This window comes from Caenorhabditis remanei, chromosome IV (assembly GCF_010183535.1).
Source record: "Caenorhabditis remanei strain PX506 chromosome IV, whole genome shotgun sequence".
Lineage (NCBI taxonomy): Eukaryota > Metazoa > Nematoda > Chromadorea > Rhabditida > Rhabditidae > Caenorhabditis > Caenorhabditis remanei.
In genome coordinates, this window is record NC_071331.1 from 13,985,807 (window position 1) to 14,003,184 (window position 17,378).

General features: G+C 37.4%; 3 protein-coding genes across 3 annotated transcripts; 1 reads left to right on the forward strand and 2 right to left on the reverse strand.

Annotated features, from left to right (window-relative positions):
* Positions 1-1,459: 1,459 nt before the first annotated feature.
* GCK72_013935 (uncharacterized protein) lies at positions 1,460-2,770 on the reverse strand (the record flags this gene model as incomplete). Its single annotated transcript, XM_003107983.2, has 6 exons — positions 1,460-1,611; positions 1,658-1,913; positions 1,964-2,176; positions 2,226-2,459; positions 2,510-2,586; positions 2,635-2,770. The coding sequence occupies 6 exons, from the start codon at positions 2,768-2,770 to the stop codon at positions 1,460-1,462; spliced, it is 1,068 nt and encodes a 355-aa protein (XP_003108031.2).
* A 1,437-nt stretch (positions 2,771-4,207) lies between these two features.
* GCK72_013936 (uncharacterized protein) lies at positions 4,208-5,033 on the reverse strand (the record flags this gene model as incomplete). Its single annotated transcript, XM_003107753.2, has 3 exons — positions 4,208-4,414; positions 4,463-4,822; positions 4,869-5,033. The coding sequence occupies 3 exons, from the start codon at positions 5,031-5,033 to the stop codon at positions 4,208-4,210; spliced, it is 732 nt and encodes a 243-aa protein (XP_003107801.2).
* Positions 5,034-6,059: 1,026 nt separating this feature from the next.
* Positions 6,060-7,384, forward strand: GCK72_013937 (uncharacterized protein; the record flags this gene model as incomplete). Its single annotated transcript, XM_053730068.1, has 2 exons — positions 6,060-6,444; positions 7,155-7,384. The coding sequence occupies 2 exons, from the start codon at positions 6,060-6,062 to the stop codon at positions 7,382-7,384; spliced, it is 615 nt and encodes a 204-aa protein (XP_053584840.1).
* Positions 7,385-17,378: the final 9,994 nt, after the last annotated feature.

The window sequence follows — 17,378 nt, forward strand, 5'->3', positions numbered from 1 at the left end:
CATATTTTAGCCATAAATCGTTTGGCTTTCAAAAATCGATAATAAAAATAACAGAAAGCGGCGGTTGGGAATTTGTTCCCGGGATGAAACATCGGGACAACCCGGATGGTTAGTCTCTTTCCGAAGTGCACACCCCAATTCCAACATCTGGTGTTGGTCGCCTTCATCTTTTTCCTCCATTTTCTCTATTCTATTTTTCTCTTTATTGTTCTCTTACAGGTGCCGTCGTCGCCCCCTGGGAAGTTCTTCTTCTTCTTCCTTCCCTCTTCTTACAATCCAAGAGAAAAGAGCATTCGAGATCAACAAAAAATGAACGACGGAAGTCAAAAGAAGAAGAAGAAGAAGTTCAAAAAACGAAGTAGATGAAGAACACAGGAGAATCTAGCAATGCGTACGATGTAAGGTGTGGTGGTGCAATGATGAAAAGCCAAAGGATTTTGGAGAGCTTGAGCAAACTTTTTGTGTCTCCGGTGAGCTCCCGCGCAGGAGAATCTCTTGCGCAAAACCTCGCACCCGCCTAGACAAGGCTAATCAATGTAACGACTTGTTTTTCCAAAGAGAGATGGAGAAAAAGTGAACGGCTCTCGAGGAGTTGAACTGTTTTCGATAGATCAAAAAGATCTGACAAATTATATATCTTTTGATAAAACCTCAAGATCAAAATCGTTTTGCTTTATTTTTGATATTGTTTTAAACAATTTCAATAAATGAAAAACTATATTCGAGGTTGGGTAGACCAAAATAATGGAATGTAGAACTTTCATTCAGCCGAACAAAAAAAATCCTTTTTATGAAAAACCTTAGCCCAAATACTTATGTTTTTAACAATCTACTGATAAAACTAGTGCTTGTGGCATAGTTGTCCATCTCAACTATATATCTTTGAAATATCTCTCCACGAGACATCTTTAAATATTTTGTTTGACTTTGTTTGAGATTCAGGTATTTCCTCCCTCACCTCTCGTTTTTTATTGCGCGATTCATACTCTCGTTTTCTGTATGTTTTTCAAAATCTCTCTTGCTCTTTCTCTCTATATTTAATAAATCTTCAACGGGTCAAGCACATAAATCGACTTTTTGAATCACCTACATCTATCTGGATCATGTATTCCGTAAACACCTTCTTCGCTCGAAAATCTGAAAATCGGTTTACCGAATGGGGGAGTCAAGGAAAATAGACAGATTATTCGGATGTCTTTCGAAATGTCATCAACTCTTTGGCCCTTCCCCGATTAGTTTTTCTTTTCTTAATGTGTAAAAGAACATGTGCGAAGGATTTTAAAAGACAAGGAAAGAGAAAAATGAAGTTTATATACATTCAAAAGACGAGATAAGATCAAAATGCGTTGTGGGGATTTCTAAATGCACTTGTTCGAGATAAATGACTTTCAGACACCGGACATTCAAATAAATGCTTGATTAAACAGAAAAAAAAACAGTTAAAAAAAAAGAAAAACAATTAATCCTGATAGTAGAAACTAACAGATCGTTCATTCCCAACTGGAACTCCGGCTTCTCCAGTAACGTTTCCAGTCATTGAATACCAGGAACCAAATGGATTCGGAGAACCATGTCTGTCGAAATGAGATGGGCCGTCTTCTGGTGGATCATCTGAATTTATCATTTAGTCACTGATATCTCTACTAAGATGACTCACTTGCACTCTGCCATTTCCTTTCCGTATTCTCAGAATATCGATTGAAAAGAGAGAATACATTTGCTTGGAAAGAGGAAAGTATCAAAATATGCCAGAGAGGTTGGAAGATAATAACAACAATCCAATATGAAACTCGGATTATATGGTCTTTGATTGATATCAATTCGTGTCCTTCGGTTGTTCGAGCAATCAAAAGAAGTGGAACATGTAATGAGATACAAGATAGAAAAGAACGAATGAAAATGGTCCCAAACAGCTGAAATGCGAAAAATAAGTTTTCTTTTTATAATTAAGAGACTATCATACCTGTTTAGTAGTTCCAGTTTGTTCCGACCAGTTATAACTCCATTTATGTTTTGACTGGCGAATACAATAGAGAATAATATTGAGTGAAAGTGCTCCAATACACACAATTGGACCCCATTGGATTGTCAGAATATGTCTCAAATAGAATTCTTCTCCAACAACTTCATCAAATCTGCACTGGCTCATTACTCGAATTGAGGTGTTGAATCGAGACTGAAACATTTCCAGATGGAAAAGAGTTCGACTGGTCAGAACAGTTTACCTCAATCGGGTAGGCTAATCCTGGAACTGAGAGACCAGCAGAAGCAAAACAAAGAACGATGAAGAGTTTCCAGTTGAGAAAATACGGATATATTTTCCCATATGAAACGGGAAAAACAATCTGAATCAACCGATCCACAGCATAAGCGGCAAGTAGAAGAAGGTGGAGATAATCAGTTATTAAAAATATTGGAATGTTCACTGCACGAGTCAGACAATCAAATGGAGTTATTGTCTGAAAATCAGAACTACTTTTTTCTGAAAAGAGAAAAATGAATGACTCACCTCTACAGTACTACCATAAATTGTAACGATGACTCCATAAAAACCATCAATTAACGTTCCGATCCCGGAGAAGAGATCTGAGAAATTCATTATTTAGTTATCTGAAACTAATCAGTCTCTCTTACCTGCAATGGCAAAGAAAAGACAGAAAATCAGTGTATCGTTTGTGTTTTTTCTCATAACAATCAGGATGAAAACAGTGCAAGCAACCATTGCAAACCCCACAACTGGAAGTATTTCGTACAAGAGATCCTCCAACATTTTCTGAAAATTAAAACGTTTTTTTCATTAACAACACTCGCAAAGTATTGGCCCTAATCTCAATGTATTCTATCTCAATATTTTTTGAAAAAACAATGAATACCCGCTAACAAAAGAAGGACAATTGCAAGCCTTCCGGTGAAGTACCATGCCGAGAAATCGAAGAAATCGTGAAATTCAGGAGACCATCTCACTTCTTTTTTTTTCAAACAAGAAGCACGTGTCGTCTGGAAACAGCAAGAAGACGTGAAGGAGCAAAAAGCAATATAATAGAGTGCGGTTTGGAAAAATTTTAGGAGAGAAGGAGAGATTTTAAGGAGGGAGGTGTTAAACTTATCGCTGGATTTGAATATCTTGATCGCCACTTTATCGGATTTATGTGCACTCGGATTATAAAATTTTGGTTGTTTTTAGAGAGGAAAAAAGAGGGATGAAATGGACAAGATGTCTCACAAATTGATGCTTTCTAACACGGTAAAAATGAAATTAGTGGTAAGACCTAGAAAGGGGTTGACGCATGACTTGAAGATCTGGATGGGAGCTGGTTTGGAGAAAAGATTCTTATGAGGACTTATCTCATTTTATAGAGTGTTCGACACGTGTTTTCCAGACAGAAGCTACTCAAAAACTGAATTTATCGAAAATGATTTCCTGATACAAAATGCAAGTTGTCTAAAAAGAAAAGTGAGTCAAAAATGATGGCATAACGAAGAGGACCATGATGATTTTACGATAACAAGTTTTTGGAAGCATCTCTAAATTGCGAACGATCTTACAACTAATTGCCCAACAAAACTCAAAATACATAAAGACAGCTCACAGATACACAATGACTCAACTGATTGGCACGTGTCGCATTATAGCATTATTTAGCAGATTTCTGACACAACACAGTCTACGAAAAGATCTTTCAAAATTCCTGCTTTGTGAGGGATGCTAGGTGATTTTTTCGGTATAAAGAGTTTGAGTTCTCAGTCAAAGATATTTTTCTCACTTCAAAACAGGAGTTAGACAAATTGTTATTGTAGGGCATTACGTTTGGTTATGTTTGAAACTCAATATATTAAAATATTCAGAATAATGATTTGGGCACTCACCGCATATCCAGTCGGCCGAACCATCGAAACTTGAATATTTCGTTTTTGTTTCAAACTTGTAAAATAAAGAGAATCTTCAGGTGTCCACATAGCAGCTTCGAATGAAATGAATATTGTAGAAAAAAGGCGAAATGGTTCGTTCCACCCTCGCCTAATCCAGGTTTATCTTCATATTTCCACTTGGATTTATAGCTTCTTAAATAACAGAAAACATCGATTCTGAAGCTTATATCAGGTGCCTTCTCAACCCTCAAAACAAGAACATTTATTTCGAAATAGTGTGGAAATAACAAGGTTTACTGGTACAATTCAAAGCATAAAAATAAGAAAAATGAATATTCTATTTGTCTTTTTTGTTCTCAATTCTCGTAGTTTCTTTACGAAATGGTCCTGTAATAACACGATTGATGACTGTTCCATTCGGTGAAAGAAGCTCTTCTTCTCGATAATATTCTTCAATTGTTGTCACTTTCACATCAGAATTTTTCGGTTTGGATCGAATTGTCATCGGAGAAGGAGTCGTCAACTGAGTCACATCTGTCTTCACCTGAAATATTTGTTTCAGTCTTCTCGGCTAAAAACTGTTTCCACTTACACTTGATTTCGAGGTGGGTTGTCTAGACACTGCAGTCCTTGTCGAATGTTCCAGTGGTTTTCCAGTTGATTTTCCTGTGCTGGCACGACTTTGAATCGTATTTTCTACTCCTGGATCTTTACTGAGAAGTTCGGAAATCTGTTTGTGCAAAGTGTATGGTGGAGTGAAAAACAAGAGGAATAACATCAGTTTCATCACATAGTAACAAGGAACACTCTCCAGATTACGGTCAAAAAGTGTGATTCCTCCAAATACTGGGAAGTAGATGTAGAATGATTCATCGCCTGGTTTCTCTTCCGGATAACAGAAAATTAGAAGCAATGGGACTCCGATAAGAATTGAATTAGCAAAGAAATGAGCCTAAAATGTATCATAAATATCAAACGATATGTTCTATTGCCACTACCTGATCACAAAAAGTCAAAATTGTAAACAAAAATCCGCAAAGAATCTTCGAAATTGTCTCCGATTGCATTCCAGATATATCAGATAAATGAGCCAAATAACGAGCAGTGAAATACTTTTTATCGTGGATTCGAATGTTGATCCATTCCAGAAATTCAACACTCATTATGGAGGAATTGGTTGGAAAATAAATTTATTTTACTTTTTTAAATTTTTTTTAATTCGGAACAGAGGATGATAATTACGTTTTTACCACGTTCCATTTTTTATGAGAGTACGCTACATTTTTATCGAAATGTTCGAATTCTTTTTTTTTTATCGATTTATAGTATTTTGAAAGCAGGTTATACAATCCACGTTCGTATCTATGACGTCTGAAATTATGACACGTATTTTTCAGTATTAAGTTGAAACCTAGGAGATTCGAAATCTACAGTTTCTTTGAGTTCAGACATAATATTTTCTCGTAAACGGAAAGCCATTTTTTTTAATTTGTAATTTGTTTTTATTAATACAAATATTATTAAACAATGTCATATGTAATCATAACTGATAAAACAAGAAAAGCACCACGAATTGTTGTTGAACATCAAAATAAATGAGGACTATAAAAATAAGCAGATACTGCGTAAGGGAGGGGAGGAAAGATGGAAAAATAGGAAATTGTGACTTAGAAAATATGAAAAAAAGGAAGAGATATTGATTTGATGAAAGAAAAGGGGGGAAAGAGACAAAATAACTCCAAAAAATATTGAGAAGAGACACGATTCGAAGTGAAATCGTAGGAAAGGCCACTGTTTTTGATGAGAAGAAAAAATTGGATAGGATTTAGAAGACTGCTGGAAATATATGCAAGTTGAGTTACGAAATGAACTCTGTGAGCCTTAAAACCACCAGTCATCTAGAGAATGAAACATTGAGCATTTTGAGAGGGAGCAGTTTGTTTTGTTTGGTATTTTGAGAGAAGTATACAAGAAACAAAAAGAGAAAACCAGTACACAGACAAGAGGGATCATCTACAATTGATAAGAAGGGGATGGTCGAGTTGAGGGGAAAAATGAAAACAATGGGAAGTCTAAACTCGTACAAATTGAATGAGGTGGTTGGGTGAAAACAGGGGGAAACAAGAGATTATTTGAGAGAGAGGGCACCTATTCAGTTCAATTTTTCTAACTCGTAATCGGTACGATATATGGGGGGAAAGTGGGGGGAAAAGTTCGGAAGAGAACGATGGATTTTTGTGGGAGAAGAAGAAGAAAAAGATTCTTATAGTGTGGTGACTAGTAGAAGATCTTCTTGTGATCCTCCTTGTGAATCATGTTGTCTTGATGAATTTTCAGCTGGTCGAAGTAGAGCGCTTCGTGAATTTTCATTGATATCTCTGATATCGTGCATTCCAACGTGTTGCATCAATGGAGCCAACGAGTCAGCAGCCATATCAATTTCCTGTTCTCCTAGTGAATATGCTTCTTCAATTTCTCGTCTTGCAGCTCCAACGACACGTGCATCAGCGTATCTGAAGCAATTCCTAATGAACATTACTGATTACTGTAATTCGGCTGAGCACCTATTTATAGGTTGGTTAGTATAGAGAGGAAGAGGAGGATTGGGGTAGAACAAGTTGAAGAAGAAGAACTGAGATCTCTTCCGACACACACCCGTTTCAATTGGTTAGCAGTCAGCCACTTTTCTGGTTAAAAAATCGTTTAAAATGGGAATCAGAATGGGGTGAAGGCATGAAATCAGTAGGGGAGAGTGGTTTGTTTAGAAGAAAAAAGGTTAGGATTAAAGCCATGCGAAAAATGAAAAAAAGAGTGGGAAAATGACTAACTAGAAGAATTAGTGTCAATCAAATTAGAGTTATTTCCAGGTGTGTGATTAAGTGCAAAAGGTAGATGTTTCAGAGCATAATCCCAGTGAAATTTGATTAGAAAGTGCTCTCCCACACGGACTCATTGCCAGTACCACACACATTTGAAAGAAAAAGTGTGATACCCGAACTAAGTCAGTGCTCCCATTAGTAGAAAACAAGAAATCAGAAATCTCAAAAACATAATTACAAATTCTAACTAAAAATACTTGTTTTGAAAAGCCAACTCCCAAAAAGAAACGAAAATTAAAAAGTGCAGAGGGGGATTAGAAAGAAAAAGAAGAGGGGTAATAAATAAAAAGAGAGTTCACTTCTCAACCAACCAATCCATGCTCACGGCCTCACATATTTGATTAACTTACCTTCCAAGTCCTAATGATTGTCCAATCAATCGATCTGCTGGTCTTGAATCTTCAGCCGGTCGGAGAACTGGTCGAGATGAAAACGGAAGTCGTACTGACTTTCCTTCTCCAACTGGTCTGTATGTACCTTCATATGCTTCCGATGACATTCCAGCAAGTGAAAGTGCTGCTCCACGAGCCATTAGAATTGGATCTCTGATTGGAAGATTCCTCCGATCGGATCGATTCGATGGTCCTCCTCTCATCCATTGTTCTTCTTCATCAGGATCCACGGGTAAACTGTAGAATGAAGAGTTTGAAAGCTGTATTACAAAACACGAGAAAACATTTCAATCTAAAAAACCTCGAAATGGAAATAAACGATAGGAAAGAGTGCATTTTATCACTAGAATGAAACCATAAGGTGACTGAAAACTAGTGAAATCTCGTATCTCATGTTTCTAACTTATTCAGAAGTTTCCTATTTCTTACATTTAGTGAAATAATAAACGAAACTCACTTTCTATTGGCAACGACCATTCGGTTTTGTGATTGATCGTATCCAGCTCGGTCGCCGGTATCCCGATACCTGGGGCCGTCGTCCGTCTCATCGTGAATATGATTTGCGTACGGCGGCAGGGCGGGAAGACGACGAGCTGAACCATTGACTGGTGGTAGATTTATTGATTGATTGATTGGAGCTCCACGATGCATTTGGGATGGAACTGGTGAACCTTCGGCTCCGGCAAGAGAATGAGTTGGTGAGAAAGAACGAGAGTCTGAAATTGACGATAGATGTTATTGGGAACGGAAGTTTTTAGGAATGAAAACTAATTGGCTAACAACTATACGATTTATCTCATCAATTTCCTGTAAATAACAAGAAGTTTTCTGAAATAGAGACGTACCGTATGGGAGAAGTTTCGCGCCTCTTTCCAATTGTTCGTGTTCAGTTGGAGATTTTTGACCGACTTGTGAGAGTCGATGGACCAAATTGTTGAAAAGAGTATGAGGTCTCTGTAATATTGGATACTTGAAGAAGAAGAAGAAAGTGGAGAATAGACTTGAGATTTTTTCAAGTGCTCATATGTGACGACATCGTTTCAAGTTTCCGTTTTCTTTATTTTTGTTTCTTTTCTATTCATAATGTTGTTCCTCTTTTTAATCAAATTGAGTGAGGATGAGGAAAAGAAAAAGATGGGAAATCTAATTAGTTTCTTACAAAATATTTGGTATTTTGAAGAAGAAAAGAATGGAATGAAGCGTCCGAGGCATTAATCAAGTGACAGTAATCACATTTGTTCGTCTTGTTTTGGATTGGGCTTTTTTTCAGAAAACGAGTGTTCTGGAGGGAAATGAGATATGTCTTTTCAACGGAAAGGAACATAAAGAATCTAGATGAGATCATTACTTTTTCCTATTTCCTGATTAGCTCATGCATGTCTACAGCCTATTTTCACGTCTATTTGAGTGTGTTGTTATTTCTTCGAAAGTACTTTTTTCATACCAACAAATGTCACAATGCATGTTTTCTCTGTGGGAGTTCAATTAGAAGAAAAGGACAAAAGAAAGCAAGAAACGCGTCAGGAAGTTTGCTCTGCTAGTCACAAAACCAACTATTTCTCTCTAAATTAGCTTCCCTTCTCAATAGTTTTTCACTCACTCTGTGTTGTGGCTCTGGCTCGTCAAAGTTGAAATCTGTTTCCAAGTTTCCAGAGATTGCTCTTTTTAGTTCTGGTCCGATTTCGTGTAGAGTACGGAGTCCGGCCTGAAAATGAAAAGGAATGAATAAGGCGGAAGACGTGAAAGAAGGCGAAGAAGAAGAAGCTCCGCCACTGATCGAACAAAAGAAGAGAAAAGTGGGCGGAGCATCCTGATGCCAGTGTTGGCTCATTCACTATTCATGAATGAAGTCAGTCTTTTCGTTGAAAGAAATTTCGGAAGACGGAGAAAAACGACTCTCAACTTTCTCCTCAAGGACTGGATTCACAAAATAAATTAAATTAAGCTCAAGAGGAGAAGAATTTGAAGACGATTTTCAAAAAAAAAAAACGGAGAGAGAATATTCGTAAAGGACATCGAGGTTGCACGGAAATTTGAGAAGCAGAAAAAAAGAAGAAGAAGAATCTTCTTTTTTCCACTTCTATTCCAATTTCCATCGAAGAAGAAGAGAAGAAAATTGAAGACGTCGCAAACCACTTCTTCTCATTTTTCTTCTTTCTTCCAACCAATATATCACATTTCTGTTCCGTACCTGAAGAGCCATCGCTTGGGGTGTTTGAGCAGGCAAGACACCCTTCGCTTCCATTTCTTTTCGCTTCTTGAAACGACGGAAATAGTCTTGAATGAGGAAGGTGGCGTAGAACTTTCCAACGGTCACATCATCTTCTTCTGCAAAAAGAAATTACGTGTGGGTGTTTGCTAATTTGAATAATCATTACGCGGCAATCTATATGCAAAATAGCTTTCACTACTTGGATGGAACTACGGAGTTTCAGTTTCGAATCGGGTATAGGAATGGGGATGAAAGATCTAGTTGGAGTTTGGTCGTCAGCAGAAATATAAACTATTTTTGGAAATTTCAGCTACAACAGTTTTTTCTTCCTACCAAAATTCAAAAACTTACTGCCTGCTGGTGGAACCACTTCGTCCAACAAATCTTTGTGTGTTCGTTTCCAAATTCTTTTGATTGCAGATCTCAATTGCTCATTTGCTTCATCGATGTTTCCTTCTGTAAAAAATTCTGTAAAAAACAAAAATATGTGAACCGGAACTCTCTCTTTTAATCCTATTTTTTCTCATTAGACACCAGGATTACTTCTCTGTAATCTTTACTAACCCCACTCGTAGGTCCCAGCTGTTTTTTATTTTTGTTCCCCGAAGAAAGAAAAGTCAAGAATAGAATAACTCACCAGTATAAATCTTCAAATTGGTACGAACAAGAGCAAAAAGAGTTGCATTGAAACAGACGGTACCATCAGAATTCAATGGCATGTTCATTGAAACCAATCTTTTACAGGCCAGACGATGTGGACAAAGCTTTCCAAATCCTAACGGTGGAGAGATTTTTCGAAGCAGTGTGACGACGTCAAGATGTTTGATTCTTCCTTTTGCATCTGGATCGTATTCTGACCATAGTCTGACAAACTCTTCAAGATGGTGAGGGCCAAGAATCGACCAATCTCTTGTCAAGTAATCGAAGTTGTCCATGATAACTGCGACGAAAAGATTGATAACGAGGAAAGAGCAAAGCATGAAAAATGAGATGAAATATGGATAAGCAAAGTTGTTTCCACATCTCGACTCATTAAATCCTCCTTTACTGTAGTCGTCGGACAACGGATCACATCGGACGTCTTCTCGATCTGAGCACGAGAGCATGATGTCCTGCCAAGCTTCTCCAGTAGCAGATCTGAAAATTTAGAATTTCAAATTTAGGCAGTCTGTATTCCAAATAAATTTAAAAACAAACCTGAATAAAACCAGAATTGCCGCAGGAAACGAATGAAAATTATTGTTTCTGTGTACAGATGTTGAATCATCCAATGCTACTTTTCCGAAGAATTGCATTCCAATTACAGCATAAATGAAAAAGAGCAAAACGATGAGCAGGGCGACGTATGGAAGAGCTTGAAATGATTTCATGAATGTCCATAGAAGTGTTCGAATTCCTTCTCCTCGAGACAACAGTTTGACAAGTCGCATGACACGGAAAAGACGGAAGAAATTGATTGAAATGAGATTAGTTCCTCCTGGATTCAACTTTCCATAAGTGATATCAATGAATGAACCAACGACAACCAACAAATCGAATACATTCCATCGATCCGAGATGTAGTTTTTCGGATTCAATGCAACTATTTTGAGAACTGCTTCAAATGCGAACACTCCAGTGAAAATGAGATTGAACACATCCAGAAAGTCTTCAAAGTTCCTAGAACTTGGATAATGTTTGCATGCCAAAGAAACTGTATTCATGACGATAATCAAGAAGATGACATATTCGAATGCTCTTGAAGTGACAAACCACCAAACTCTGTATTGCAATCGGTTCCTTGGAATATATCTTCGATGTGGCTTGGCTTTCAATGCGAATTCAATACACTTTCTTTGATTTTTATCCAATTCACAGTTCTCGTATTCTCTTTCTCCTTCGTTTTGGAATGTGACGATAACGAAACCTACGAAGATATTCATCATGAAGAAGGCGATGACAATGATAAATGCAATGAAGAACAGAGCAACTGCTTGTCTTGAATTGTGCACTGGTCCCTTATCTTCTTCATTTGAATCAATCGCCACGTATAGAAGTTGTGGCCATCCTTCGAATGTTGAAACAACGAAAAGTGATACCATTGCGTCTCCGACATTGTCAAAATTGAAGTCGTTGTTCGACCAGACCCTTTTCTTTGACACTGGTTTCGTTGGATCTCCATCTTCATAATGAATGTATTCTCCACGACATTCTGCTTCTGTCATCTTCGAAAGATCATTACAAAGGAAGAATGTTCCCTTGAAGAGTTGAACTCCGATAATGGCAAACATGAATTGTAACATGAATGTAACCAACATGATGTTTCCGATAGTTTTCACGGCTACAATTACGCATTGCACAACGTGTTTCAATCCTTTTGCTCTGTTGATTGCACGAAGTGGACGCAGAACACGGAGCACACGAAGAATTTTGACGACGGACATTGCATCTGTTCGGAGCACGAAAGATGTCAATGAGACAGCAACGACGAGAATATCGAGAAGATTGAATGCATTTCGACAGAATGATCCTTTGTGAAATACCAATCCGAATACGATGACTTTCAGAGTGATTTCTACTGTGAAGACTGATGTGAAGAAGTAGTCGAAGTAGTTCAAGACCTACAAAATTGATAATTTGTTTACTTTATTGAGTCGACTAGCCACTTACCATATTTCTAGTGGAATTCGCCTGTAGTGGATCTTCAGCTGCTAACATAGCAGATGATACCAAAATACAGAAGAGAACTGCGTTCGTGAAATACGAGTGATTGACAACCATGTTGCAGAAGACACTGAAAATTTTCAAGATAATTTCCAAAAGTTTGGAGTTTTCTCATCTGCTAAATAAAATAACTAAAAAAGCATACCGAAACGAATTAGTGTGACTCAAAATGAAGAGTGACGAGGCCTTTGGAATCGGTTTAACCGTACTTGCCGCAGGAACTTCACTCATTCTTCTGGGTCTCGCTGTCTCCTCTTCTCCTTCAGGTTCTTCTGCTCCATGCTCATCTCCTTCTTCTTCTCCTTCATCAAATTCTTCATCTTCTCCTTCAATTTCTTGTTGTTCTTCTTCTTTCTCTGCATTTGTTAAACTGTCTGCATCGGCCAAATTATCTACAGCAATAGCCAAGAAGACATTCAGAAGAATGTAGTTACCGCAAATAAACAATACAATATAATATATACAAACGATAACTCCGAGTGTTCCAACTCCTCCAAATGATTCAATTCCATGATACATGACAGTATTCCAATCTTCACCAGTTAGAATCTGGAATACTGTTAGAAGGGCTTGAACGAATGTATCGAAATTGGCTCTTGGCTTCGGTTGTTGTGGATTGAAATTGAATTTTCCTCCGAATACTTGCATTCCTAACAAAGCGAAAATGACGATGAACAGGAAGAGAAGTAACAGAAGTGAGATGATGGATCGAAGCGAATTCAACAAAGAAGACACCAAATTACGAAGTGATGTCCAGTATTTGGTGACTTTGAATATCCTCAGAAGACGTGCGGAACGTAACACAGAGACTCCAAGTGGTTTCATCAGATCGAAATAGACGAGAACGAATTCGAGAATTGAACTGATAACGACGAAACAATCGAATCGATTAAATTGTGACGTCGTGTACGTTGTGAATCCGAGTGAATACATTTTCAGAAGCATTTCCATTGAGAACAGAATTACGAAGAACAGATTGGCCATTGCTGAAAATTGAAGTTTTTAATTTAAAAACTGTGTAGCATCGATGATTTTAAGGGACTCCTATCAATGAATAAATTTGAATAACTCACTTTGGAAATGATCCAACCATTCGGATTGTCCATAATGTTCAGATGTCAATACTAGAGTATTCAACAAGACAAGAAGAATAACAAGCCAATAAAACGTTTGACTCTTCACCAATCGTCTACAAGCTCTTCGACATCTCCTATTCAATTTTTCTAATCGTTTCATTCTTGCTGCCCATTTACTCGGTCTCACATCTTCCACTCGTTCTTCGCCTTCTTCATCTGCTTCTTCACCAACAACTGTCTGTGTAACTGGTTCATCTTCTTGTTCATCTTCATTCACTGGTTCGATATCTTCTGCTTGTGTTATCCAGTCTAGATATCCTTTCAGATCTTCTTCCAGTTGCTGCTTTTCTCGAAACTTTTGAAACAGACCTCTGGCTCTCGCTTTCTCTCTTTCTTTTGAGAATTCTCCTGACAACACTCCCAATACAAGATTGAGTACGAAGAATGATCCAAGGATGACGAGAGTGACAAAGTATATCCAAGGCCATTCTCTTCCAACTGCATCATTGACCCAATACATGACATCTGTCCATCCTTCAAGTGATACACATTGGAATACTGTTAACATAGCCAATCCGAAGTTATCGAAGTTCGTGATTCCATTATTCGGACCAGGCCACGTTGTATTACTTGAACATTCCCATCGAACACCCATATTTGTCAATGAATCAGATGGTCGACACTTGAATGCACTTCCATCAGTACCGCAAGGCGTCGGATCTTTCTGTGCTAATTGGCCAGTTGCTGGATCTATACACGTGGAATGAAGTTTTCCACAGAACAACTCCAATCCAATGATAGCATATATCAATATAACAAAAAGAACTAATAAAGCAATATGGAGTAAAGGAATCATTGCTCGAAGGATTGCATTGAGCACGACTTGTAAACTCGGCACTCCTGATACGAGACGAAGAGGTCGAAGGACACGAAATGCTCTTAACGCTTTTACATCGAATCCTTGAATTGACATTTTTGATAATATTGTACTCACAAGTCTAAAAATTATTGGATTGCTGAAAAAGATTCAAAAAAAGAGAGAACTTACCCTATTACAACAATAATAAAATCGAGGATATTCCATGCGTTTCGTAGATATGCACTTGGATGGAATAGAAACCCCATTGCCACTATTTTGAGCACACATTCTATCGTGAATACAACAATGAACACGTATTCAATTGTTTCCTGAAAAATAATTAGGTCAGTGGGATATCTCTGGCAGAAGTCCTTGAATTCATTTTTTTAGGATAAATTTGGGATTTAGAAATGTATCATACATATTTCACATTCAGGTTATATCTAATTTCTTAGCAGCAAAATGATAAAACCGAGTGAAACCTTTTTTTTTGAAATTCAAGAATCAAGTTAGTTATATTGATTCCCTTTTCAGTTTTTGTTTTGTTTTATTTTTCCAAATTTCAAATAAAAACTCACAAGTGCTGTATTTTTGTAATCTGAATCTTGAGCAGGATAGGGTTGATAGATTGCTAGAGCGATACAGTTGGCACATATCATAAACAATATTAAAAATTCGAATGGTCTGTAACAAAAAATCTCCGTTTTGAGATCTAAACCTTGGAAAACTCACTTCCATTCAACAATACTGATGCACAATTTTCGGATGGGATTATTCAAGGAGAGGCAGAGAAGTGACCGTTCGGATCGCTCGACGACGTTCGTCTGTCGAAGAGGTTTCCGTTGTGCGGGTCGCTTTTTTGTCGCATCTTGTGATGATGACGCTGCCACGGCTGCCTGAAAACAATTCGGATTGATGGATTCATTTGACAGTTTTCATTGGGATACTGTTCATTTTGAATTCATTTTGTGTTTTGTTCCCTCATTATTCCATTTCCCTCTTCCATTTTTACTGTGTGTGGATAACTAGAAAAGGATGTGAAATCGGTCAATGGTCGGTTTCGAATTTCAGTTTCTTCTTCTTAAGAAGGAGCCCCCCGAAGCCACGAAGGAAAGAGCTTCTTTCCTTCTTTGAAAACCCATGAATACGATCATTTGTCAATTTGCATAAGAGCTTTTTCCGCGTCTCTCTTTCTCTCTTTTTTTTCATTCTATCAACAGCTTCATCATAATACACTAGCTTCTTCTTCATTCAGAAGCACCCGCCTTCTTCTTCTTCTTTTTCTTTTTATTGTTTTCTTACTTTGGTGGATGGATTCAGCGATCTCGGTTAATGAAAAAGAAAAAAAAGAAGGCAAAGGGAGAGGAGGAAGAGAACAAAAAGAGCAAGAAAAATCACTATTCAACTCTCGATAATCATATCCACATTGTGCATGCAACATCTTCTGCACGAGTTTTCTTTTCTTTTTCTTTTTTTTTTTCAAGATCAAAGAGTGATGAGAAGAGTCACATTCACAATATGAGAGAGATGAAAATGAGAATAATAGATATGGAGAATGAAAAGTAAAGAGACTGGTTTTTTTCAGAACGCTATTGTGTCCATATGTCTGATAACCTAAAAAACAGATACTCTGATACGGCTCCAAAGAATTTACAGACTTTCACGAAATTGTTTTTTGAATTACAACTACAGAACTGACTAAATTTAGAACTTGTATCTCCAGCTTTGATCTGAGAGATTGAAAGTCTTCGGAAGTGTCGCGGTGCCAGGTTATGTTACAGCTTCAATTCATATTTGGAGGAAACGAAAATTCTAGCACAGAACTTTTGTAGCTATAAACTCCTTCGCAAAATATTTCAAAATAGAATTTTAGTCAAAGGAAAAAACTTCAAAAGGAAATATAGCCTACATGAATGGGACAGCTGGAGGAAAACTATTCAAGCGAAGAATCAATTACTTAAGTTATGGTATGTTTTTGTATGGAAAGCAGGCACCGCTTCTCTTTTTGGAATAAGTGTAAATCCCAAATTTGGTACCAACTTTTACTATGGCAAATGTTCTCAAATTACAGTTTTTTGAAAGTGTTTCAGACATTCTTAGTTCTAGTGTTCTAAATGAAATCATCTATTTCGAAATTCACGACAAATCTATGATCTTTGTCAACTTTCCGCTTCTTTTTGTGCACTGAGGTGTCCTATATCCTTTTGCATAAAAAATCAGTGAATTTCAAAGATCGCTCCCTCTCTTTTCCTAAATTCTTCGACTTTTCAACTCGTCAAATCAACTTTTCTACCACCACCACCCTCAATTTTATTCTCTACAAGTATCTGCGTCTTGTTATCTGGCACCCGCACATTACACTATAGATGATGATACACACACACGTACCCGAAGACTTTTCTGTGTTCAATCAGAATGCACAAGAGATCAGAAGAGAGTGTTAGACGATAAAGTGTCTCATAACAACTCTCTCTTTTCTCCCTTCTAAACATTTCCGAAAGAGATTGATGAAACTGAATGGACGGATGACTTTTCAATGGTTCTCTTCGCACTTCCGATCAAATTATCACTTACATTAAATCTCATCCAAAGCAACGGTCCGAGACCATCAAAATATCCATAGATGTCAGCATAAAGCTCTTGAATATGGTATCTCAGAGTGGGCATTCTGGATTTGAAAACGAAAAGAATGATACCGTCAAGCACGACCTCGTTCCCTTTTATAGTGCTGGATCAGCATGGTGCTCAGGAAATTAGAAAAAAAGCAAAGAGCCATCAAGATTAATGGGCACCAGGCGCCTGTCAATTTCTGCGATTTACGGCATTTAATAAAGACAACCCACAAAATGTTCGAGATGGACATTAATCAGACAGGATGAATGGGTAAAGGAAGACATAAGATCTTGATTAGGGTCATGACTTCACATCTATGTTTAATTTGTTTTAACAGATGCACCGTTTTTGAAATCAATCTGGTTTCTTTTTTTATTTCGGGGGAGAGGTTCTGATCGGGCTACGGTACGTCAATCATTCAGATTTTGAATGGAAATTCGTGAAGATTCTTTTTTCCAGGGTTCCAAAATCAGAAAACGAAAAATTTCAAAGTCTAGTTGAAGTGAAAACATTATTTCCCTGGGATCAGAAATATTTTTTCGGATTGAAAATGATTTATCACGATATTCATCGAACTGTCTCTGTTTTCTTGGAACCACATACTAGCGACCTGATTTCTTTTTCTGTTTTTTGTATTTACTTGTTGATTTTTTGTCGGTATTTTTTTTCTTCATACTCCAGGGACTTTTTTTATTTTAAGAAGTGAAGAAATACCTGTAACGTCTGTTGCCATAAATCAGATCTCTCCTGTTCATCAGTTGCCGCCTGCTCCTC